At 37.8% G+C, this 25,022-nt stretch overlaps 1 protein-coding gene across 1 annotated transcript; it reads right to left on the minus strand.

The window, feature by feature from the left end:
* Positions 1-1,831: 1,831 nt before the first annotated feature.
* Positions 1,832-22,468, minus strand: LOC144442746 (ATP-binding cassette sub-family C member 5-like). Its single transcript, XM_078132118.1, has 24 exons — positions 22,302-22,468; positions 20,213-20,371; positions 18,392-18,539; positions 17,492-17,725; positions 15,032-15,205; positions 14,043-14,190; positions 13,408-13,556; positions 12,800-12,907; positions 11,911-12,132; positions 10,567-10,836; positions 9,831-10,034; positions 9,095-9,536; positions 8,324-8,511; positions 7,620-7,772; positions 7,037-7,166; positions 6,517-6,799; positions 6,076-6,262; positions 5,453-5,542; positions 4,974-5,163; positions 4,537-4,696; positions 3,730-3,808; positions 3,139-3,252; positions 2,791-2,955; positions 1,832-1,942 (listed from the first exon to the last, which is right to left on the minus strand). Exons 1-24 carry the CDS (start codon positions 22,466-22,468, stop codon positions 1,832-1,834), a joined length of 4,275 nt encoding a protein of 1,424 aa, XP_077988244.1.
* Between the last annotated feature and the right edge of the window lie 2,554 nt (positions 22,469-25,022).

Genomic DNA, 25,022 nt, shown 5'->3' on the forward strand with positions numbered 1-25,022 from the left:
AGACAAATGTCTTATGTAACCATTGACACTCAGTCTGTTTGAAGGAACATGTCGATCATATACTGTGCTGGCAATTTAGTGAGTTTGTACTTCGTCTATACGACTGGTATAGTTTACTTTGATGAATAAAATGACGTAAATGTAGGCGTCCAAACATAAACTGTTTTAGACAAGTGAAAGGGAAGCACGTGAAATGTTCCTACACGTGTATTTTCACGTGTATTTTCAGTTTCGTTGTTCTTTGATGTTCTAGCCATCAAATAGTAAACATGTATACTGAGTAGAATTAAATCTCAAGACGAGAAAAATCTGTCGTATTTAAAGAGGAGTGCCACTCATTTTCATGAACTATTGGTGCCGGGGAGTCATTTCATGATTTTACATCATCATCATTTTACATTATGTGCGATTTCAGAGCAACATCTTAAGCGCTTATTACCTTCATACAGTGAAAACATCATGGCTGTTCATTATTCAAGTATTGCATAAGTTTTTCTGCAAACTCCCATGAGGCTATGTAGGCCACAGTAAGATAAATGCACGAGATCAACGTAAAGTTTCTCTGAAGTCGCACATAATGTAGGTGATGTAAAATCATGAAACGACTCCCCAGAACCTATAGTTTATAAAAAAAAAATACTTTTATTGTCTGGACCTTTCATATATAAAAATGACTATGGAAGACTAATTTGTTTGCCTAAAATTATTTAATCAGATTTAGAATATTAATCTACTATTAAATGTTTGACAAAATTTGACATGACATGAATTACACGAATCTAACGTATTCAATGAACTGAGCACTTTTACATTCGTTTGAACCTCAGAGCCACAACACATGTGTTTATGTTAAAGGTCGAAAGAAATTAAGGTGTACCTGGGGTTCTTCGTCAGACTCTTTTTTTTCGTGTTTCCAGCAAAATTATTAAATGGAAATACACGCAAGTTTTACCAGAATCCCCAGCAGTTACAAGGGTTCTCAAACCTTAGCACAAACGCTAACAAATAAGTATGCCATAAAGATGGTGATTACTTCTTTGTCTTTCTGGAGAAATCGACAAACAACACGATGCATTCCACCAATATTTACATAACATTAATAGAGAATAATATACTGAAAATACTTATACGACTTCGTCAACATTGTACCTAACAAATCACTACTTTCTCGCATACGGCCTTACAAGTCTATGACACAAAAAAGGGAGGGGATGCCTTGCTATAAAATGTGAGGATTCATAAACGATATGTGTGTGTGTGTGTGTGTGTGTGTGTGTGTGTGTGTGTGTGTGCACCAACGTTTACACATGTTGACAATATATTAAACTACAAAATTATGCGTGCTTTCCGCTTCTCATTCGTAAAACCTTACTATGTAAGGAATATGCTGGGTTTGGTACTTGGTATCAAGGTAACTAGTAAAATTTTGTGTTGTCAACACCATTTCAGTTTAAGACAATGTAAAAGAGGATTTGTTATTCCTAATTTCATTCAGCTAAAATGCCGATGGGTTCAAGTTGTGCCCTCAAAAAGGTTGAACTTGTGTCGAGAATGCGTTGAAATTGTGTCCAGAAACGGTTGTAAACAGTACTTTAAATGAATCTATAATATTTCGTAGTAACATCATGCAACACTGTTTTGAGTTGAATTTGCTTGTATCGAGGACATCTCTCTTAAAGATTCTCTACACTTTTCTTAAGAGTTGTGCCGTTTTTCAACGGATTGCACACCCACAGTCGTGTATTACAAGCTGTATCATCTCACACTGAGTAAACCCAAACCACCCACGTGATTGACTTCACATCGTAGATCTTCACAATCGACATTGCATTCAATCCTCAAGCTCCATCATCTTCTTGCTACTCTCCGCCGCTTTCCACATCCCGAAAAATATAGATGTTTTATCAGCCATCAGGTTAGTTGGTGTGTCAAACTCTCCAACCTTTACAGAAGAAAAGAGAAGATAACAGTCACCTGATAACTGTGACGTCATGTGATTTCATGAATAAGGGTGTACTAAACTGTATGACCTACCTGACAGTGTATAGATTAAATATAGACTGAATTTCTTTATGCAACGTAACTCTCCAACACGCTAACTCTCTAACACAGAGATTTAACAATTGGCAAATCTGGTTTATAAGATGCCTGCTGTACACTGGGGTAAGGTAGTATGGGAATTGAATGTTTTTATACACTTCGGATCTCTTGAAGAAATGGCCCAACAATACTGAGGGAAGTAGTGAGATCAAAATGAAACTCGTAATGTTGTTTAACCCATTATGCATCGCTCAAGCGCACACCAGGCCTCTTCTAAGCCTCATTTAGTATTTGTTGTATCTCTATATTAATGTGTGTAGAACGATCACATGATTTGGAGTTGTATGTCCCCTCAGCATACAGAAATGCAGCCAAGGGAAAACCAGCCGCCACTTTGGTCCTATGCCAATCTAATATAAATATCAACATTTTACACAGAAACTTTATTGATAAAATGTTATATTGGCCTGTAAGTATCCACAGCAGTTATGGTATAACTGACTTAGATACATGAGGTCGTACAGCAATGTCGTAAACCACATGCCTCTTTACGGCACCATCAGAAATGCATCCACCAAGAGTTGCTTCAGCAGAAATAAGTGCTCTGCCTTGCGAGAATGCCGTACAATAGCAATTTGAGCAACGTGAATGAGGACCCAATGTCTGCATGTTTAACCCTTGGTCTTTAACCCTGAAATGATGATGTCACGAAGTTTATAAATTTGAAATTATCTGTAGAAACCAACTTACCTTTCCTTGGTCCATAACCAAGATTCTATCAGAATCAATGATTGTGTTCAATCTGTGAGCTATGGTTAGCATTGTACAGTGTTTGAAGGCTTTTCTAATGGTTTGTTGTATTAAACTATCCGTCTCTGTGTCAATGGCTGCAGTCGCCTCATCTAAGATCAAAATCTGTTCAGGATATAAAAACCAAAACATTATTAAATTGCAGAGTGTGTGTGTGTGTGTGTGTGTCCAAAATTTACATCAAAACTTGTTACAAATTTTTTGTTTTGTCCTGTCACTTGTGGGCCACCGTACAAGGTACATGCGTTATTATAAATTCCAGTCAGGAGTCATAGAGGTTTTACATACCTTACTGTTCCTAAGTAAAGCCCTTGCCATACACATCAGCTGTCGCTCTCCAACTGAAAAATTTTCTCCATTCTCAACGACGGGTGCTTCAAGACAACCTTCTAAATTCTCGATCTAAATTAAGGATAATTTAAATATTAATTAGATACTGTAACATGTACGCAACAGATAAAGCGACAGCAATGAGTTGACTTTTCAGTTAATTAGTTGATATTTATAAAGTATGTTATTGTCTTTGAAAGAAATCGTCTGTTATCAAGCCAATGTTCAATATGCAAATGTTTTAACACGCATTACAGGAGGGAGGTATGAGAGAGAGAGAGAGAGACAGACAGACAGACAGACAGACAGACAGACAGACAGACAGACAGACAGAGACAGGAATGGAGGGAGGGCGGGCGGGCGGGTGGGCCGGAGGGAGAGAGAGACAGAGAGACAGACAGAGAGAGATAGATACAGACAGACAGACAGACAGACAGACAGACAGACAGACAGACAGACAGACAGACAGACAGACAGACAGACAGACAGACAGACAGACAGACAGACACAGAAATATAGATATGCAATGCCAAAATGGGGTTGTTTTACCGTATCTTTCATGTAACATTTCTCCAAAGCTGTCCATATTTGTTCATCGTCGTAAGTATTGAATGGGTCCAGATTATACCTGTATGTTAAATAGGAATAAAATAAATCATTGAATTTATTGACATCACATGAGATGACAACACACAAACAGGTAACATCAAACTACCATGTTGTAACTGTAATCATAAGCAACAAATATTCAACCTGTATACTACAAAGACTAGATAAGAACCAATACTCGCCCAAAAGAGGCTTTACTCTTTACAATTCAATTGAAATCAATTCAATAACTTCATTGTCCATTTAAATTAAAACATATAATGGAAAATTTCCTTTTTACATAACAGAAATCCCAATATACGAATAAAACACTATCACAGACAACACGCGTTCAAACAGACAAATGTACAATATTACTACGTAGATCTTTTAATATGTCTTCAAGACTAAAATCATATTTGCAATTGAGAGAATCTAGAGTTTAAAATGGAAATAGCTGATGGAATGAAATATTTTTGTAGCAAGTTTTCCTTGCAAGGTAAACTTTGATTCGCCGACCTGACGGTAAGGTTTGGAACTGAGAGTGAGTGGGTGTGATTGATCTTTTAACATTCGAATGGCTTCAATGGTTTCAATAACTGATTGAGAGTTGTTTCTGCTTTGAACCAATTATCCTACCCGCCATGCTGACGACTTGTGTTAAGCTTGTCCTGTCTTTAACTGTGAGATTACCAAATAACTGGAAAGAGTATTTGATCAAAGTTTAAATTACACTGAATATGCTATTGAACAAATTCCCGTTCTTACCTCACTGTGCCTATAAAAAGGATTGGGTCTTGTGGAATGATCGACAGTTTCGATCTTAAATCATGTAATCCTATCTCGTGACAGTTTACTCCATCGATATCAATGTATCCCTCATCGGGGTCAACCAAACGAAATAGTGCAACACCAAGAGTTGATTTCCCTGTAAGATAAGAAGAATCACCGGTCAATGTAGAGACCTATCTGTATTCCAAATATATACACCCATTTGCATATACTGGTGAGTCTTTCCTCTACTAAATGTCTCTTTATCTATACACATGTATATATTTCAGTCAGCCTGCCTGCCTTCCTGATTGCCAACCAGCCTCTGTCTGTGTGTCTCTCTGTCTCTCTGTCCACCTGTCTGTCTGTCTGTCTGTCTGTCTGTCCGCCTGAATGTTTCGGAAATATTTAGATTGATTTTGGCGTCACCATACCTGATCCAGTTCGTCCAACAATTCCTATTTTCTCCATGGGCTTAATATCCAAGTTGACTCCCGTCAAAACTAAAGGTAATCCCTCTCGATATCGCATCTTTAAGTCGACAAATTTGATGGCGCCCTCTTGTGGCCAGTTATCAGGTGGTTTCTTCCCAGGAATGGTCGGCGGTGGTTCTTCATATAGTTCCTGATGCGTAAAAAATTATTTATATTATGTCTTGAGCTGCAAACTTTTTTCGTGAAAGAAGAGATATAATCAAAATATGTAGTGATTTAAAATGTCATGTTCCGTGCATATACTTACATCAACAGACTGCATGCCTGTTATGTTCCGTGCATATACTTACATCAACAGACTGCATGCATGTTATGGTCCGTGCATATACTTACATCAACAGACTGCATGCATGTTATGTTCCGTGCATATACTTACATCAACAGACTGCATGCATGTTATGGTCCGTGCATATACTTACATCAACGTATTGCATGATTCTCTCTGCCGAAGTAAATCGAGCCTCCACTTCAGCCATTAGACGCACAGTCGTCTGAAAAATAGCTGCATTCTGTTGACAAAAGAAAATTAGCTATTTCTACTAAAACTATCTACCAAAAAAAAGCCATTTCAAGACGATTGAAAATACATTCGAATCAATAAAAAGTATATAACAAATGGAACAGATAATCAACAGGAGTTAAGCCATGATAATGCATGGAATATGTGATAGTTTGTTTAACATAAAAATTCTTACATTATTTTAGTTTAAAGGAATGCACTGGCCGTGTGCGCATGTGCGAAGCTGAACGTTCCTATTATGACTTTTACCTGAATTGGAAATACTATAAATTGTCGTTTGTGTGAAAAATCAAATTAGATATGTTGCTGTAACTGCTGAAAATAAATATACCTCCTATTATGAAAGTCTGTGCTTTGAAACAAGCTGAATATAGCTTGAAGTAAAAATGTATTAACATGTTGAAGACGTCATTATTAAGAAATTGATTAATAGTCAATTATTATTGACATCATTACTAGAAAGTTCAAGGTAGTTATAAACATGTTTTAAGGATGTAATATTTGATATATTTGTTTCCTAACCTGGGTCGCAAACGATAATGCTAGACCAGCAAAAGAGGCTGACATTTTACCATGGGATAGCGCCACCATAAGGGTTGTTACAGTGGTGATTACCATGGTGATCATATCTAGTCGAATGGCGGCCCATCTCATAGCTATGTTAAACATCAGGAATGGCATGCTGTTACCATCCATCAATTCTTTGAATCTGTATAGTTGACAAGAAATATTCTGTAGGTGTTGTTGTTTATGGTGGTGGTGGTGGTGGTGGTGGTGGTGGTGGTGGTGGTGGTGGTGGTGGTGGTGGTGGTGGTGGGGATGAGGCTGGTGGTGGTGGTGGTGGTGGTGGTGGTGGTGGTGGTGGTGGTGGTGGTGGTGGTGGTGGTGATAAGATGAGATGAGATGAAGTGAGGTGAGGTGAGGCGAGATGAAATGAGGTAAGATAAGATATACTATGAATACCTCTCATTAAAGATGTGTTCCTGTTCATAGGCATGGAGAGATGGAACGCCTAATGCCGAAGCAGTAATATGTGAAAACCATGGTGATCGGGTAACGTTATCAACTCTCTTCAGCTCGCGAACAGCAGCCCTGAAGTAGACGTAGATAACGACGAACAGCGCCAACAACGGCAGAAGAACACCAAAGAATATCGGAAAGACAAAGCCAATCATTATAAGGGAAAATATGATAGCGAGTAAGTTCTGTAGCATGCTCTCCAGCATGAAGGATACACGAACGTCAACTATAGAGAGAGAAAGAGGAAAATAACTGAAGTAAGACAACATGCATGCTCCACAATAAGTATAATATTTTTAAGCGCCTCCCACAATGAATGGAAATATCTGTATGGTTGTACTCCACTGACAAAGATCTGAAATCCCTGGACAACATACAATTCGAATTCTGTAAGTGTATATCAAGATCTCTTGATGTCACAACCAAATGTTTGCAGACGATTGCGAAGAGAACGAACACTTACCCTCGTCAAGATCCTTTGAGAAACGATTGATGATACGACCAGACGGTGTAGTGTCGAAGAATTTCATTGGGCTGCGGAAAACTTTGGTGAGCACCTCATTATGCATATTGGTAGAAGCACGCAGAGTAAACTGAGAAGAAAAGAAATACAAGAAGATGAATTCTTCAAAGATAATACAAATACACGAAATGACAGTTAAACTACAAACTGTGGAGTGAAACTACCTATGGTTAAACACGCGCAAGCAAGCACGCACGCACGCACGCACGCACGCACACACACACACACACACACACACGTACGTACGTACATACATACATACATACATACATACATACATACATACATACATACATGCATGCATGCATACATACACACACACACACACACACACTTTCAAATATGAAATACAATACATACACACATGTACACATGCACACACATGATTGCAAGCATACATACATACATACATACATACATACATACATACATACATACATACATACATACATACATACATACATACACATACATACATACATACATACATACATACATACATACATACATACATATGACGTACCGTGACGTAAGCCAGACTTTTGAACAAGGCCAGTATGATTAATACAATTAATGCTACATTGTAGACGATTAGGTAAAAGTCACGTGATTCCTGACACGTGACATTATCACACCACCATTCTTCGCCGGTTTCTTCATCAATATAGGTTTTATTCTGAAAGCAAACAAAGTTGGCAATACTACTATAACAGGCAATACTAAACCCAAACTAATGATATCAGAAATAGCTTTGGGCAAAGTGAACGACTGTGGATACTTTATTGTGTTGGTGCAATGTATGATAAATCTAAACAGGAAGTGATGACTATATGTAAATATGCACTCATCAACGTTTCACGTTCCCACAAATTTCGAAAACCTCTTCCATGACAATGAATATTGCTTTTCTATGCCCCCTTTTTTCATCTGTCTCGTTTATGTGCAATCACGCACCAGTTTGTCAGTCAGTCTGTCTGTCTGTCTGTATGTCTGTCCATCCGTCTGTCCGTCTGCCCGACAGACGTGCATGCAGAGAGTAAGGGGGAGCGAGGGGCATGTCATGTAATCCAGTGTTTATTCTTATGTGTAAATGTATCCTCGTATTTTAGAATCCTCATCCATTACATTGTAGATATGTGAGGGCTCACGTGTTTGCTTGTATTTTATGTTCACATTAAAATCGCAGCATATTTACAAGTATTTTTTTTCGATTCTTGTTTGTCTTACCGTGTTTTCTTTGTCCAACCAAACACTTAACCACGTGTTTACAAAAGTCTGCAGTAGAGTAACAATTAAATACATAAAGAACACACCAAAGGCTGTACAGTAACCACCTCCATATTTACAGTATTGTAAGTAGGTCTTGACCCCAACACTACCCTCGCCTTTCTCTTCTTTCTGGGTAAGCCTTCCAGCTGAAGAAAGAGACAGGGGGATGAAGAGTATAAATGAAAACTTCCAATAGACATACAGCTTGTTTTAAAATTGGTGTTCAATATGAACCTATTTACAGGAGAAATGAAAATGCATTGGGGATTCACTTATGAGACACAATGTGGGGGGTTTTTCCACACACAGACAACTTCAAATGTAAAGGAAACTATTATAGAGATGTCGCGCACAGTGAGGATGTAGAAACTGACAAGTTAACATATTGGTTATCAGTTGGAAAGTAAGCAATTGAAGCCATTACAATCATCAAGTCCATGTATAACTTTTTCTGCAGAAGCCTGTTTCAACTGCACTACTGTTAAAAGAATAGCAACAGTATTGTTAGTTTTCAATGTGATTGGCTAAAGGCTCCTGTTAGAGTTGAATTGTTTTCCTAGCGTTGCATTTGGTTGACAGCAACTTGTTGAGCTGTGAAGCAATTGTTAGTCATAGTCTACGCGTATACCAAAATCAGAGAGATCAAGTCTGAAACCAAGATATCTATTCTCCGCAGACAAACTTTAAACAATTTTACATGTTGTAAGCAAACAAGATATGAGTACACACCTTCTGCGTCCCCTTCCTCTTCACTGACATGTTCAAGAAAAACGTCTTCTGGTAAGTCTTCATCCTCCCTCAGGTCGTCAGGGGTAACGCTGAATATATCCGGTGCCTCTTCTCTGAGCGTGCTGCGGTGAACGAGGATACTACTGTGACTGCTCAGCTTGCGCCGTAGTCGTCGACTTGACGTTGATGTTATACTATGCGTTGGTGACATACTGTGCGTTGGTGATGATAAACTGTGAGTGGGAGAAGATACCTCATCCTCTACGTCATTTCCGCCTACGTCTTGGTCTTCGACGTCGTGTTGCTCACCTCCGTCATCGGAATAATGGGTGGAGATCAGTTTGGCGTATTCGCCATTTAACTCTATCAGTTCACTGTGCTTTCCATGTTCAACGACACGGCCTTCACGTAGAACGATGATGTCATCACATTGACTTAGATACTGAGAAGCAAACCAAAACAATGCATGATTTTTTTTTAAATGTCTAGTACGAGTATGTCAAAATGACAAGTTCAAAAATAACGATATGGGACAGATTTTTTAAAATATTTTTTTTCCCCAAAAAATTATATCGTTTTGCAAACAATATTTCATAACTAAACGTCAAATGTTCGCAGTTTTCGTTTTGTCAATATATAATTCATAACCGTTCCATACTACACTGGCTATTCACCCCAACCCCATCCCGCCAGTCCTAAATATAAACGCACTACATCTGTTCGACCTTTGACCTACCTGTAACTGATGGGTGACAAAGAGGACCGATTTTCCTTTCAAAGCACCTTTAATGAGATGTGTGAATAAATGTTTACCAACGTGTGCATCAACAGCACTTAGGGGATCATCCAGCAAATATATGTCTCGGTCCGAATAGTAGGCTCGTGCAAGGCTAATTCTCTGCTTTTGACCTCCACTCAAATTCAATCCTCGTTCCCCGATCTGCACAAGTAAAGGACAAAATCACACGTTTATATTTTACATCCGTAGAAAATGTAAGTCAAAGTTTGGCTTGATTAAATGAATAAAAATCAAAGATAAAACATTTCAATTTTACACAAAAGACGCGACAAATTTAAAGTCAATCAATTAGTCAAACAGAAATCAAACAAATAACATTTGTTTTGTATTGTTTTGGTTGAACACATCTTTCAGACATTCTATTCAGGGCAGAATATTAAACAAATCTAGCCAAAGTTTGAATATAGAGGAAAAACTAAAGACTCCTTCGTCTCTAATATAACATTTGTGCGGGGAGTTTTCAGGGCATTCGAATAGACCTTCATCTCTAAATCATGCAATAAACTGACGTCATTAGGCACCACAATATTTTCATCGTTTTACTTCTATCTTACAAAAAGTTACTCAAGATCTAGGAGCGTTGTTACTTCGCTGTACATGGTGACAAACTAAGGTCTCGTCAGATGGAATCTCGCGAGAAGTTCGTACAATACAGAATGATACTGTTATTTACCTCTGTACTTTCACCCTTTGGTAATACAGCGAGATCAGGATGCAGATTGCACACTTCTAACGTCTTTGAATATCGTTCATTGTCATAGTCTTTGCTGAATAAGATATTATCTCGAAAAGTGCCATTCTGAATCCAAGCCTGTTGCGATGCTAATGCAAACTTTCCATCCACAGCAAGTGAGCCTTGCACACATTCCATTTGATTCATGATAGCACTCACAAGTGATGTTTTGCCGCATGCCACGCCACCACATACCCCGACCAGTGATCCCTGCGGGGAAAAAATATGTTTTGCTTGGTTGTCAGGGATCGTATAGTTAGCCTCCGTAGGACGTACGCAGGGTGGTGAGAAAGCTTACCACGTCGACCACCCAGCCTACTAATGCAGGGTAGAGATCATTAAGGTCGGACATTGCTCGAAGTTACAATGAATAAGTCGGGAGACTGGGAAAGACATTCCAGTTTAAAATCAAAGATATCGCCTTTTACAATTCTGGATATTCCCCGCTATTTTTTGGAGTTATTTCTTTATGTATGAGGTAATAGAGTATGCACTTATTTTGTTCTACATGTATATCATTTTTGCAACTCTACATATCTTCATTGTATAAAATGATTTATTTCATATAATTTGTTTGGGCCATGAAGGAAGATTAGTTCTGCTGAACTATATTTCATGATCCCCACCAATTATACTTAGTTAGATTTATGAAATGTAAATACTTATTATTATGGTGAAAATAAATTATTATTATTATTATTATTATTAACAGTAAATTGTGGAATATTTCACATAGCTTGACGTCAACGACACACTCGTATACACTACAGTAGGTGATGAATATATTAAATTTTCTACATAATTAACGTGACAGGCGATAAAAATACATGCGCATGTTCAAATGCAAACGAATGACTTATTTCTGGCGGAGACCTAAATGATACCCCCCCCCCCCACCCGGAAAAGGTCTAGGAAACCATAAACCTCTCTCGCCAATGTTTATGGGGAACTAAAGTCAATTGAAATATCTTTTGATTACTTTCAATGAGTCCGTTTTTTAACAGCATTTTAAGGATTAAATCATTTATACCAACATAACGATACTCGTGAGACGAGTTTGCAAGTTCCATAATCTGGCCTATTAGCCTCACTATTTCATCCTCCAGTCAAAATCAAAGTAACATTTCTAAAACATATCTTTGGTATATCTAGATCAATATCATGTAGCGTCACATCATAGTGTTTACCCTTTTCGACATTGTCTGTCTTAACTTTAACGTCTGGCCTATTGGCCTCACTATTTCATCCTCCAGTCAAAATCAAAGTAACATTTCTAAAACATACCTTTGGTATATCTAGATCAATATCATGTAGCGTCACATCATAGTGTTTACCCTTTTCGACATTGTCTGTCTTAACTTTAACGTGATCAACCATGGCATCGTCGTCTTCATCTATGTCTTCGTGTTTGTCCCAACCGAAGGTGGCGTATTTGATCTCAATGGCATTCTCCGGGTTTTCAGGTTTCTGTCGGCAGGGTTCATAGTCAGGCATATCGAGGATTGACTATGAAGTATAAAGCAGTGTAGTGAATGTATTTCTGAAATGTTCAGAGATACTTGTGTGGTTTCTTTGATTACATTAAAGGGACACAAGCCCGAACTGAATGATTCGATTACGTAATTTTTAGATATACCCAAAAACTTAGCAAGGTCGTCGACAAAGTATACGCATGCGTATTTGACGATCGTTCTTTTGAGGTTTACAGTTTATTAAAAAGTTAAAGAAGCAATTTCGAGTTATAAAAAAATTCAAAAAAATATCCCAAATCTCATCACTGGCATAATGAATATTCATGACTCCTGAGTGATTATTCCCTTCAGTGTAAAACATCTCTCATAAATATTAATCGTGCCATCACATGACTACATAATTTCTATTAATTCCCATGATGCCAACAGCAAAGGTAAGATAAATTATAAAGGTATATGATCAACTTGACGTTTCTTTGAAATCTCAAGGAACTGTGTGTGATGTAAAATCATGAAATGACACTCCAGAATCCATGATAGTTTATGAAAAATGCCTTTATTTCCTGGAGTGGTGTTCCCCTTTAAGTACTAGTCCTAAGTTCTGAATATTCCAAATCATTATTATTCACGTATCATCAAGGAAGGGGGACGGGTGTGTGTGAATGACTGACTATTGGTACTAACATGGTGTAGTTACTTACCTTCATTCTTATTACTGACACTCTGGTTTCAGCCAATCCTCGTACTGCAAACGGGGTAGTTACAATACAGTATCGTAATGTGTTGAAAAGTGCTACGGTGGTGAAAGCCTAAAATGTATCGGGAACAAGGCGATAGCCATTAGTCGTGTTTTTGTGTATCTCTCTCTCTCTCTCTCTCTCTCTCTCTCTCTCTCTCTCTCTCTCTCTCTCTCTCTCTCTCTCTCTCTCTCTCTCTCTCTCTCTCTCTCTCTCTCTCTCTCTCTCCCTCTCTCTAGCTCTCTCTAGCTATCTCTTTCTCGCTCGCTCGCTCTCTATCTCTCTCTTTCTCTCTCTCTCTTTCTCTCTAGCTCTCTCTCTCTATCTAGCTCTCTACTCTCTCTTTCTCGCTCGCTCTCTCGCTCTCTCTCTCGCTCTCTCTCTTTCTCTCTCTCTTTCTCTCTCTCTAGCTCTCTCTCTTCTCTTTTCTTCTCTTTCCTCCCATTCTGATTTATTTTTGGTCATACTTTTGTCATAATAACGAAGAACGTTATTAAAGAATAAACAATGTCGGTAAGAGAAAACACTCAGCTCAAAGCAACATAAATGAAATAAAAGATAACATGAATTACCTGCCGAGAGTAGAGATAATTGCCAGTCAACACATACCCAGTCAGAGATATTACTGTAGCCAATAATGTGACGAATGGACTAACAGTTAGATTGACACTAGCAACGAATTGTGCCTTTGTTAACCAATTTCTTTCTTCTCCTCTGATACCTAGAAAAAGGAGAGAGAGAGAGAGAGAGAGAGAGAGAGAGAGAGAGAGAGAGAGAGATAGAGAGAGAGAGAGGGGGGGAGAGAAAGAGAGAGAGAGAGAGAGAGAGAGAGAGAGAGAGAGAGAGAGAGAGAGAGAGAGAGAGAGAGAGAGAGAGAGAGAGAGATTTGACTGATGGCTCAAGATGACTTTGGTTTAATAATTCTTTTCATCTTGTACTTTACGAGTATTTAGTAAGTCATTAATAATCTTCTATCGCCTGTTTCTACTATTATCATCATCATTCTAACCATCCATCCAGTTAGCCATCTAGCGAGCCACTCACCCACCCACCCATCCATCCTCCCACCAAACAGACGTCCCTCCCTCCATCCATCCCTCCATCCATCCTGCCATCTATCGGGCCACCAAGCCAGCCACCAAAAACCACCCTTCCTCCATGCATCCACAATACAGAACACAGTGTAAATAACATAGAATTAACCTACTTTCGATAGCCTTGGAAAAAGACGTCTCCCAAGCATACATTTTGATCAGTTTAACACACATTACCATTTCATTCATCTTGCGCACGCGCAAATCAGTAACATCGATAGCGTATTTTCTGTACCGTGCCATTAAGCGAGATGTGCCAACCTGGATAAAATACAAGAATAGTATTAGACAACGCCAAATACGCTACATTCTGGTTACCAATCTTGCAGGCGTCATGTTCGAAGTTCGAAGTGCTACACAACTGAGGGAGCCCTCAATAGGGAAAAGTGGGTACAGGAAGAAATCGATGAAATGCAGTTCAAACAACTAGTAGAGAATGCTAACTAACTTTTCTCATAAGACACTATGAAATGATGGGAGTTTTTTCAAAGGAGGCCTTACAGTACTCAATTACCATGGCCCTGCTAAGTGAGTCCGAACAGCGCTCCTAGTGGCCAAACGTTACAATTATTTTGTTTTCATTATAACGGGACTACGGCATTATAACAATCACATGTCCGAAATAGCACATTGTATATGATTTGTAAAGGGCTTGGAATATTGGGGGCATGTGAACTTAAAATTGTAGCCTTCCCCGTACATGTACATATAAAACGGGAATATCTGTGACACTCTATTTATACCGGTATCTTAACCATGATGTAGAAAGTACAACCAATAAATAAATAAATAAATAAATAAATAAATAAATAAACTGTAACTTATAACATATATACGAACAGCCTTGCAGATTAACAACTCTCGCAGAGAAAGGAGTTAATTTACAAAAAAAATGCAATGAGACAACAAACAAACAAACCTACAAGCAAACAGATGGAAGTCAAACACCAACTAATAAACTAATTATGTGTGTGTGTGTGTGTGTGTGTGTGTGTGTGTGTGTGTGTGTGTGTGTGTGTGTGTGTGTGTAAAAAGGTGATTTGAATATCAATGATGTACTATTTCTCTCACAGTATAATTTGGTTGATTAGTCCATTCTTACCTGGAATGGGTAGAAGAGGATGAAAACGAGGCTGCCAATCAGAGCCCACCAACCAAGAAAGACTACAGAGATGACTATAACGCCGACAGCCAATAGGGGTCCAGCAATAATGTAGGGTCCAAACTGACATGCGTCAAAGATACGTTGGCCATCGTTCCCACAAAGGTTTACAAACTAAAATTAAAAGGGATGGCGTTTACTGTATGATTTATTTTAATGTGGTGAATAAAGCGGCAAGTTTAATATAATATGTAAATACATGCACACCGTTTGCATTTCCAAGTTCTGAACTTGAATCAGATTTTTTTTCTGTTCACCGCGCAGCCGACATTTTGGATAACTCTTGAATGAATATTCTTGTTTTAGTGACCTTCTATACAGTTTCGTTATTGCAGCTAGAGCACCTGTTATTTACTAATCCGGTCATTTGGTTCGACCGTGTGGGAAGTAAAAATTCTCCAACGCGTAGATTTAATCTCGCTCTCTTCCTATAGAGGGCGCGTTTCATATTGTTTGTTGCTTTTAGATTTTTAGAACAAGCGAAAGTTTAAATCACGCGAGACATACGACATAATCATGTTCTTTTCGTGTTCCAGATACGTAGAATCGTGTCATTCTGTCTTCGAGTTTGATTTTCAATAACAGAATGGTTATGTTCATCCGTAGTATACAGCTAAATAACTAGCTAAATACCTGATAACTATATCAGTCAGTAACAGTATGTGGTTTTACGAACTGCTGACGTTATTACTTTACTATTTGTGCTTTCCGTTCACGCGGCAACGACAAATTACGGTTGACGTCAAGAATCCGAGATTCAGGTCCGATAGAACGATGTACAAATACGTAAACAGATTGTACGCAAGTAGAAGTATGCGTGTAGTGAACCCAAAAAGTTCTATTCTTGCAACGGATACCGACACCCAACAGAGCATTGAGGGTCCCACAGCTGCTCAACAGAAGAAGAAGGAACCGAACTCAGACAAAAACTATTGGTACCGTACTAAAATCATTTTCCTTCTATAACATAACATTTGGGTTTTTTTGCTGATGGCATGGTACGCTGAGCGATGTACGATGGAACGCGTTCTTTTATTTAGTAGCGCATGTTCTTCAGTATCGAGGCGCGCACTTCACGGTATTAATCAGACCCGGCTTATGGAAATTAAACTTAATATTTTAGCACCTTTTCGCCTATTTCTTATTCTACTATTATTATTATTTTGTCATTTTCATAAGAATATGTATTTTTTTTGTAGTGCTTACGGAACATTCAACAGCAACTATCTAAATAGAACAGTGGACATGAGAGAACTAATTCACTTCCATAGGTCCAAAAAGTCGAAGAAAACAAGAAAACTGCGCCAAATAAGGCACAAGAGGATGAAGAGAGCGGGAAAAAAATAGCTCGAACAAATGACCACGGACGCACTACAGACTGATTTCCGAGATCTGAACAAAAATTCAACGAATCGGTTTGAAAAAAAACAACACTAATCATCAGTAAAATTTGGACCAACGAGCTTCAACCAAATATCATATCATGAAATACAATAATTAAAAACATATACTTCTTCAATGAATTTAGATTATTGATTATTAGATTATTGATTATTTATAGCTGATTTAAGGTAGAGTGCGCCCCCAGGAGGACCAATTTCCCTTAAAATAACCCTAAACTCTCCAAATTTTGTAAATGAAAGCGATTATTCCAGGTCCATTTCAAATAATCATAGTAGTAGTTTGGGGTTCATTCTCTCGTTTTTAGTGACATTTACAATATTTTAATTTCAAACAGACATATTCGGCAGCCATATTACATTTGAAAAAAAAAACATTTTGACAAGAAGCCAGTAACGTGAACAAATAAAACCCCTGAAATTACGCCCAATACTTGATCAACTGATGTTCACGTCACAGCTATCAATCGTTTGGGATCAATCAATGATTCAAAGCTTATGACATCACACTGTTTATGTATAAGCTGTTCACGGCCATTTGTATTTAGGCGTAAAAAAATTGTGTGGTTCCGATTACATTCAATTTTAAAATAGGTGGGGGTAGGTAGATTTTTTATTTTATTTTATTATATATATTTTTTCATGTATGAGTGTCTAGTTCAGGTTTTCCATCGTTTTCCAAATGGTCCCTGTGTTGTTTATTTCTTCCCATCAGATGTGCAGCCATTACAGATTGGACAAATAGTTTTATATTGTCTTTTTAAGTTTATATCCGTTTCCGCACCCACTATTTCTTGCGAGATTTCACAATTTTCGCAATTTTATTATTATTTTTCTCGAATACGTAAAAAATTTAGAGCCGGCGTGAAAAACTAAGCGGAACCAAAAAAACTTATTTTATTTGGCCTTATCAAACAGACTAGCAGGCAAACTGTTTTTCATATACGTGTTACTTGGCTTGTGTAGTTAAAAATATAAAGGTCCAATTTATTCATATTACCTGGCCGACAGACTGGTCCTGGAGATTTCGTAGACTTGTCAATTTCTTAAAGATCAATGTCAATGCGGCTGACCTGAGTCGGATTCCGGTACGATAGTTGATATACCAAGACCACCCAGTAAATGTGCTTCTAATTATTTCACTAATTAGCATACAACATGTCAGGGTCAGTCCAATCCGCCAATCTTTATCCATATCTTCTATGTAGATCAGCATAGCACCAACGATACAAGCCTACAACAAACCGTAGCATTTTCTTCAAATTAACAATAATTTTGGATGTCACAGAACAATAATCATGACGTTACGTAACAGTCATGACGTCATAGATCGAGTCATGACGTCACAGACCGGTATACGTAGAGAGATGTGAGGGGACGGAGGGAGAAAATAAGTCATGACATTACATACTAAGTAAGTTATAACGTCACATAAAATAGTTATGACGTCACAAAACAAGTCATGACGTCACATACTTTATGACATCAGTCACAAAACACTTACACGGTACGAAATTTCTAATCATGACGTCACCAAACTAATCATGACGTCAGATAATTATAGTCATGACATCACTTAATGGTAATGTCGTAATTACAGAGATAATCATGACGTCACGCAGCAGTCAACAGTCAACAAACCTTTTCTCACCATCAATGTCGTCGTCGTCGCCATCATCATCATCGATCATCATCATCATCATCATCATCATCATCATAATCATCGTCATCTTTCATTTTTCATTACATTTTTCTCGCTAATGAAATTCTATATACTCTAGTAATCAGCAAATATTAAATCGCGGCATTCTGTGTTAAATGCTAAAAAAATGTACACGATCCAACAAAGTTACAAATAGCTAAGACAATGATATTTCGATAATCCCCCAATAACACTTACCGCACCTAGGTATCCTAGATAGAAGGACACAGTAAGAATAACAATACTAGTGATAATACGAGTTCTGACAAATCTTAAGAACGTGCCGGCCAAGGAGGCTTCTTCAGATCCATTACGTTTAATTTCTTCATTCCACAGACGTTCAAACCTGTTAAAGGAAAACAGTGAAATGAATGAAAAATGCAATACCTGTACTCATAAGAAGCTCAAGAAACCAAATCCAGATTAAAAAGCTGAGGATTTGCATTCACAGTGTCTTGGAGATGTCACGAACTGTTTTGCATTATAATTTAGATCTCATGTGAAATATTGCTAGTGCGCTGTTTTCATTTGTATAACTTCTGTTACGACGTTATATAGTTGGTGACGGTGAGTTATCAAGGAATATGGGATATGGGATTTATGTGTTGAACGTGGTGATATCCATACAATTGAAATTACATAGAGTAGTAATGTAAGGATATTCATATAACAAAATACAAGATAATACAGCAGAATACGATACACTAATAGGAAGACATTTGATATAACATACGATAGGATAGGATCTAGGATAGCTGTACGTTAAAATATACACCATATATAAATACTACACTACACTACACTACATTTTACTACATTGCACTACACTACACTACACTTTACATTGCACTACACTACGCTACACTACACTACACTTTACTAAATTACATTGTAGTACACTGCACTACACTTCACTGCACTGCACTGCACACACTACACTACACTACACTACAACACAACACAACAGAACACAACACAACACAACACAACACAACACAACACAACGCAACGCAACACAACACAACACAACACAACACAACACAACACAACACAACACAACACAACACAACACAACACAACACAACACAACACAACACAACACAACACAACACAACACAACACAACACAACGCAACGCAACCCAACGCAACGCAACGCAACGCAACGCAACACAACACAACACAACACAACACAACACAACACAACACAACACAACACAACATCACAATATGCAATACGACAATGCACTGCACTGCATTGCATTATATTACATTACATTACAGTACAACACAGTATAGCGCAGTTCAGCCCAGCACAGTACATCACATCACATCACATCACATCACATCACACCACACCACATCGCATCACATCATATCACATCGCATCACATCACATCACGTCAGAAATTAATGATGGTGACTGTTTGAAAATAAATATACAGCTGTGTAATACAGCAAAGTACAAAGATTGCAAACAGCAAAGATTACACATGTACATGCATATACAACGTGATGATTTTCTAGCAATCCGTACTTGGCATATATTTAGCCTACTCTACTCTCTAATGGCATTTACCTCTAGCCTTTCTAATAATTTCCTTTTTCAGCATCTATGGTTTACATTAACGGTGTGACATCATGGATAAATTATCAGCACTACTGGTATGAAGTCACTGTACTTCCACCGTACACAGCAGTTTTTTTACAACAACAGAAACAAATTAGCCATGTCAGAGTTTTCATAGCATATTATTATTGACTAATTCCCACATAAACTTGGCTCAATATTTGGTGGCCATATTGGATTCTAAAATGGTGGTTTAAGTTATGATCTTGACCGCAATATAAAATTAAGTGTACGGTTTTCTTGGCTTTTAACTGAGAATGCATATTTGGAATCTTCTTGAACAAATTAACAGCAAAAATTTGAAATATCTTATTTCTGAGGCATATTCTATGTTACAACACAACTACTATACTATTTTTACTATTTTGTCATACTATTTTGCAAAATTTACCTGTCAATGTTGAGGTCTGATGCATCATACTTGGACATCTTGTGAACCTGATCGATACCCAGGTCTCCTTTCCTTGCCTTCACTATCAATGGTGTCTGCCAAGTATACCAAAGAGTTGAAATAAATCCAGCGTCGTCCATAGGACATTTGGACTTCTTGCTGTAATGTCACATAAAGAAGACCAAAATGATGATCTCTGAAAGTGTTTTTTTTGAGAACTTCAAATACTGGTCCACTGCAATTGTATTTTGCAAATTGTGATTCTATATGGTCTTGGATTCTGTGTTCTACATCTGTAGAGGTCACTGTTCAAAAAAAGGTGTATACATATTTTGAATATGAAAGTTACAAAGTCAAACTATATTGCGAGGGAATTACTTCGGATATTTTGATGTATGTCTTCCTTGTTTTAGCTGGCGAAATATATATGCATTAACAAAGTATTTTGGGTTTCGTCCACATATTTTCCCCTCTCCGTCCCAAAACTCACGCACACACACACACACACACACACACACACACACACACACACACACACACACACACACAGACTCTCTCTCTGTCTCTCTGTCTCTGTCTCTCTCTGTCTCTCTGTCTCTCTGTCTCTCTCTCTGTCTCTCTCTCTCTCTCTCTCTCTCTCTCTCTCTCTCTCTCTCTCTCTCTCTCTCTCTCTCTCTCTCTCTCTCTGTCCTCGTCCATTTGTATCGCCCGTTTTCATGTGTTGTATTTGTCTGCGTTTTCAACAAAAACAGTATATGTCTTAAATAAAAGTCGGTGGATGTGATTCTTCCATTACTATATAGCATGTGTTGTATGAGAGGTCAAGGGTCAAGCACACGGACTCAGGGCTAACCCACACTAACTAACCCCACATAGCTACATGTCTATAGATTTATTTAAGAAAATCTGTCTCCATTAAAATGCCAGATAGTTTGAAGAATCAATATTGGGGAGATTTGTTTGTATCAGAAGTGTTTACACAATAACGTCATTGAGGTGTTTGTACTGAATATTTAACCCCTTCCTCTATTGCCATAGTTACCCAACAGACCAAAATTAAAGAAGGGAAAACATACTGGCAATGCAACTTTAGCAACTCTACAAAACAATTGAAACAAAAAAATCAGTCAGGATATACACTTGCAGGTGGTTTTATGTCGTCGAAATTTCCCTTCGAAACTGGTGCCAATAGGTAACTAACGTTAACTGTAGGATTAGTAGTAGGCTTTTTCTCTCACCTGCGACGTTTGACTGATAATTGCTCGACATCAAAACGTTGAAAGCAAAGCTGAGATAATTTGTGGCGTTAGCCAAAAATGAACTCAACGTCAACACGAATGATATCATGAAATCTAATTGCAGTCTTTTCATGCCAGCATTGAAATAAAACACATAAGCTTATTGCTTACAAATAATGTGAATCCTGAGCTCTTTAAGGGGTAGCCCATCATGTTAGACAAGTCTTATTGAATGTGGCCCTGATTTTGAGTCTTTTTGGCCTTAAATGACCTTTTTTTCAAATGTAACGGTACCAGGTAAAGAGACATGAAGTTAATATCAATATTTACATCCGCACGATAAGCCATTCGTCACACGTATAAGGTGGGGGTATTTTTAGGTCACGTGAGAAATGACGTCAATGTGGCTTTGAGTCTAAAGACAAAGCGTTAACTGTATTTGTGGAAATTAGTTGACTTTGATTGTGGCTAGGCTGGTCGGAACCTAATCTCATAAAAGTATGCTAAATAAAGTTATAAAATTAATGTATTTACTCTTTCAAATGATTAGTTAAGCTTGCTGAAATTTTGTCAAAAAACCATAGACTTCATAGCTGTGCTTAATCTTGGCCTGTCAATATTGCAGTTAGCTATTCGTCTGCGGAGGTCGTCCCGCCATGTGTGAAACCTTTATATAAAGCCGCCATTTTTTTGGTGCCTTGCGAGGGCGATTTATCGTCTGCTAGTGAGATTTACGATTATCTCATTATTCTGTTGTAACGATTTATCGAAATGATGGCTTTGTAGTACATTGTGTGACCTTTGACCTGACCGTATACATCACATATATAAGAACTATTAGTGTCGTCTACCTCTCCTTTTTTCGTCGCCATGTTTTCAACATCTTCAGAGATGGTCCATACTTGGCAATGAACGACTTGTTGTAGCGTACAGCTGTCTCTCCGTCGGCGGATTCTCCAATCTCGATGGTTTCCATATCAACCTGTGATGACTTGTTCCCCTCTGCCGGCTCAGCCATGATGATGAAATCTGGCGGGGATATTTTTACAATGCATATTTTAATTTACAGTTTAAAAAAATACGATTTATGATTCTCATAAATGGTATAGATGTGACACTGTCGAGTATTATTATCTGTCGTCAAACCATACAGGTTGATCAATAACAAATAGTTGAATCTAGCAAGGGTCGGACGATCACGAATTAATTAATGTTTACCCTTAGACTATTTAGGAAAAAATGATGGTTATTTTTATACATATCATCTCAAATTAACATGCCAATACCTGTTTATTTAATTTCGCCTTTATCAAACATGCTCAAAAATATGTTAATGCTCAAAATATTCAATTTGGATTTCATGTTTTACCATTTTTCAAATTCAGTAATGTGAAATCATTGTGATGGAAGGGCTGTCATCTTAAAAATTACTTTTGATGCATACACCGTACTGTATTTCAATAAATTACAACTTATATACTGCAATAAAGTGACACTGTCTAATCATTTCGAGTCGATATTGTGATTTATATATCTATGTACATGTACGTATTCAGATCTCTTACTGCCCGTTTCATGTAACCGTTGACTGGCTCTGTTTGATACAACCACGCAGAAACCAATAAGTAACTGTATATTCTACACTACACTTTAAGCAGAAGATTGCAATTTCTTGCTACATTTTACCTATTATGAAATAAACCGTTTAAATGTACTCCTGCTAGACGCAGACACACTGGCGCCATTTTTTTGATGTCTGCTATTGATGTATGCATGGTTGCACATTAGTTCATTTCGTTTAGACAAAATGTTGCAAGAAACTCAATCTGCTATCTTAAAGTGTAGCATGTCCAGTTTCTTATTGGTTTCTGCATGATAGCTTCAAACACAGCCAGTGAACAGTAATTTGCAATGTGCTATACCCAGGTCTCTTATCGACTCCTACTAATCAAAAGAAATTGTTGATATTTCAATTTTCACCCCATGTGCCTACTTTGTGCATATACCAAACTTTGTCATATCCTAAGGTCCTAACCATTTTACAACTTAACGACTCACAACATAACATACAAATCGGTTTCCTTGGCAGATAGCTTCTAGCGCTGGTAACTTAGATATTTGTACCCGTGACGTCACGGTGGAATGTGCCTTGATTGGTTGTAATGATATTCTTGTTACAAGTGACAAGGTCAAGTTCAAGATTAACAGACCACACATATGATCTAAACTTGACCTTCATAGTACATGCTCATGTTTACTACGTATGTTTCCCAAAACATTTCACGTTTACATGTGACCTCAATTTTCACAGGACAGTAAAATCTGACAAAAATAATCCAGTATAGACTGTGTTCGGATTGTTTACATGTGCTGACTATTAAAATGCACTGGGACTGAAAATTTCACTGGCTATGTTGTTCGATATATTCTGGGTTTTTTCAGGGTTTTGTTTTCAGATTTTACTGTATACTATTACAAAGTACCATGGAATGTTATACATACAAATTGTGGTTGACTGTATCATATGAGGACACAGGTTATAACTCCCCACCCCACCTCACCCCACAGTCTAGAATGATCAAATTAGACCAGCCTCAAATTTGTCAACAGGTTATTGCACAAATCTATAGTATGATATAGTCAAGATATAAAAGGTTTTTGTAAGCACATATTATTGATATTATGGGAAAAAAAGGTAATTTTGAGAGACCCTAGGGCGTATTTCATGTCGTTATTCATGGTTATATTATAAACTGTCATCTGTAACTATGATAATAACATGAATTCAAAACTGACCGTTTCGTTCGCAGATACATCAAACAGATACATCAATTGCTTTAGACAGAGCCAGTGGTCGCAGCCCCTACTGCAACAATTGGTCTGCAATTCCACAAGAAATATTCGCAGAGTGGAAAATTCGAGTAGAAAATATGCTGAAATGTAATTCTCTGCCAGGCATTTTAAAGCAATAAATGTAAACTCACCAGAAACCCAATGTAGTCAGTCGTCTGAATGAGTTCAGGGTACGCGTCGGATGAAAATTACTGAGTAACAGTCAACGCGAGAACAGCTTGTCGGCAGCATTCATTTCCCAGAAGAAGCTGTTCCGATGATCTGCAAAGAATTAATGTTTACGGATTATACAAAGCTATTGCAATTCCAGTTTGGAATGAAAAATTTAGGATTTGGACAAATTAGCAGGACTTCGTATACTGTGAGCTATGTGGACATCACCACAGAAAGCTTGCAACCGATGAATGGACGATATACAATGGCGTTTGGGCGTTAGTAGAGGACTGTTTCCGCTCTCAGAAAATTTATTGCCGAGAAAGACAATTTATCATCATGACGAGCGCCATCAGCGGGAGGTCTTATAAAATATAAGAACAAGATGGCCAGCGTACGGTGCATCGATTTGATGAGAGTGGACGCTGTTAACACCAGAAAGTTAACTACAAATAATACATAACTGCTCTCTGAATGACCCCCCCCCCCCTTAAGGAATTTATAATGGAATTATGAATCAAAGCAAGCGCGATCGAGTACTACAGTTATGTATGTGTGAAATCAGG

This window comes from Glandiceps talaboti, chromosome 11 (genome assembly GCF_964340395.1).
Source record: "Glandiceps talaboti chromosome 11, keGlaTala1.1, whole genome shotgun sequence".
NCBI classification, from domain to species: Eukaryota; Metazoa; Hemichordata; class Enteropneusta; family Spengelidae; genus Glandiceps; species Glandiceps talaboti.

Coding starts and splice junctions, on each gene's coding strand:
- LOC144442746 (XM_078132118.1), bottom strand. CDS start 22,468: ATGGCTGAGCCGGCAGAGGGGAACAAGTCATCACAGGTTGATATGGAA. Junction 14,191..15,031: donor TCCTCTTCTACCCATTCCAG/GTAAGAATGGAC, acceptor TATTTTATCCAG/GTTGGCACATCTCGCTTAAT. Junction 9,537..9,830: donor TTGTCACCCATCAGTTACAG/GTAGGTCAAAGG, acceptor TTTGCTTCTCAG/TATCTAAGTCAATGTGATGA.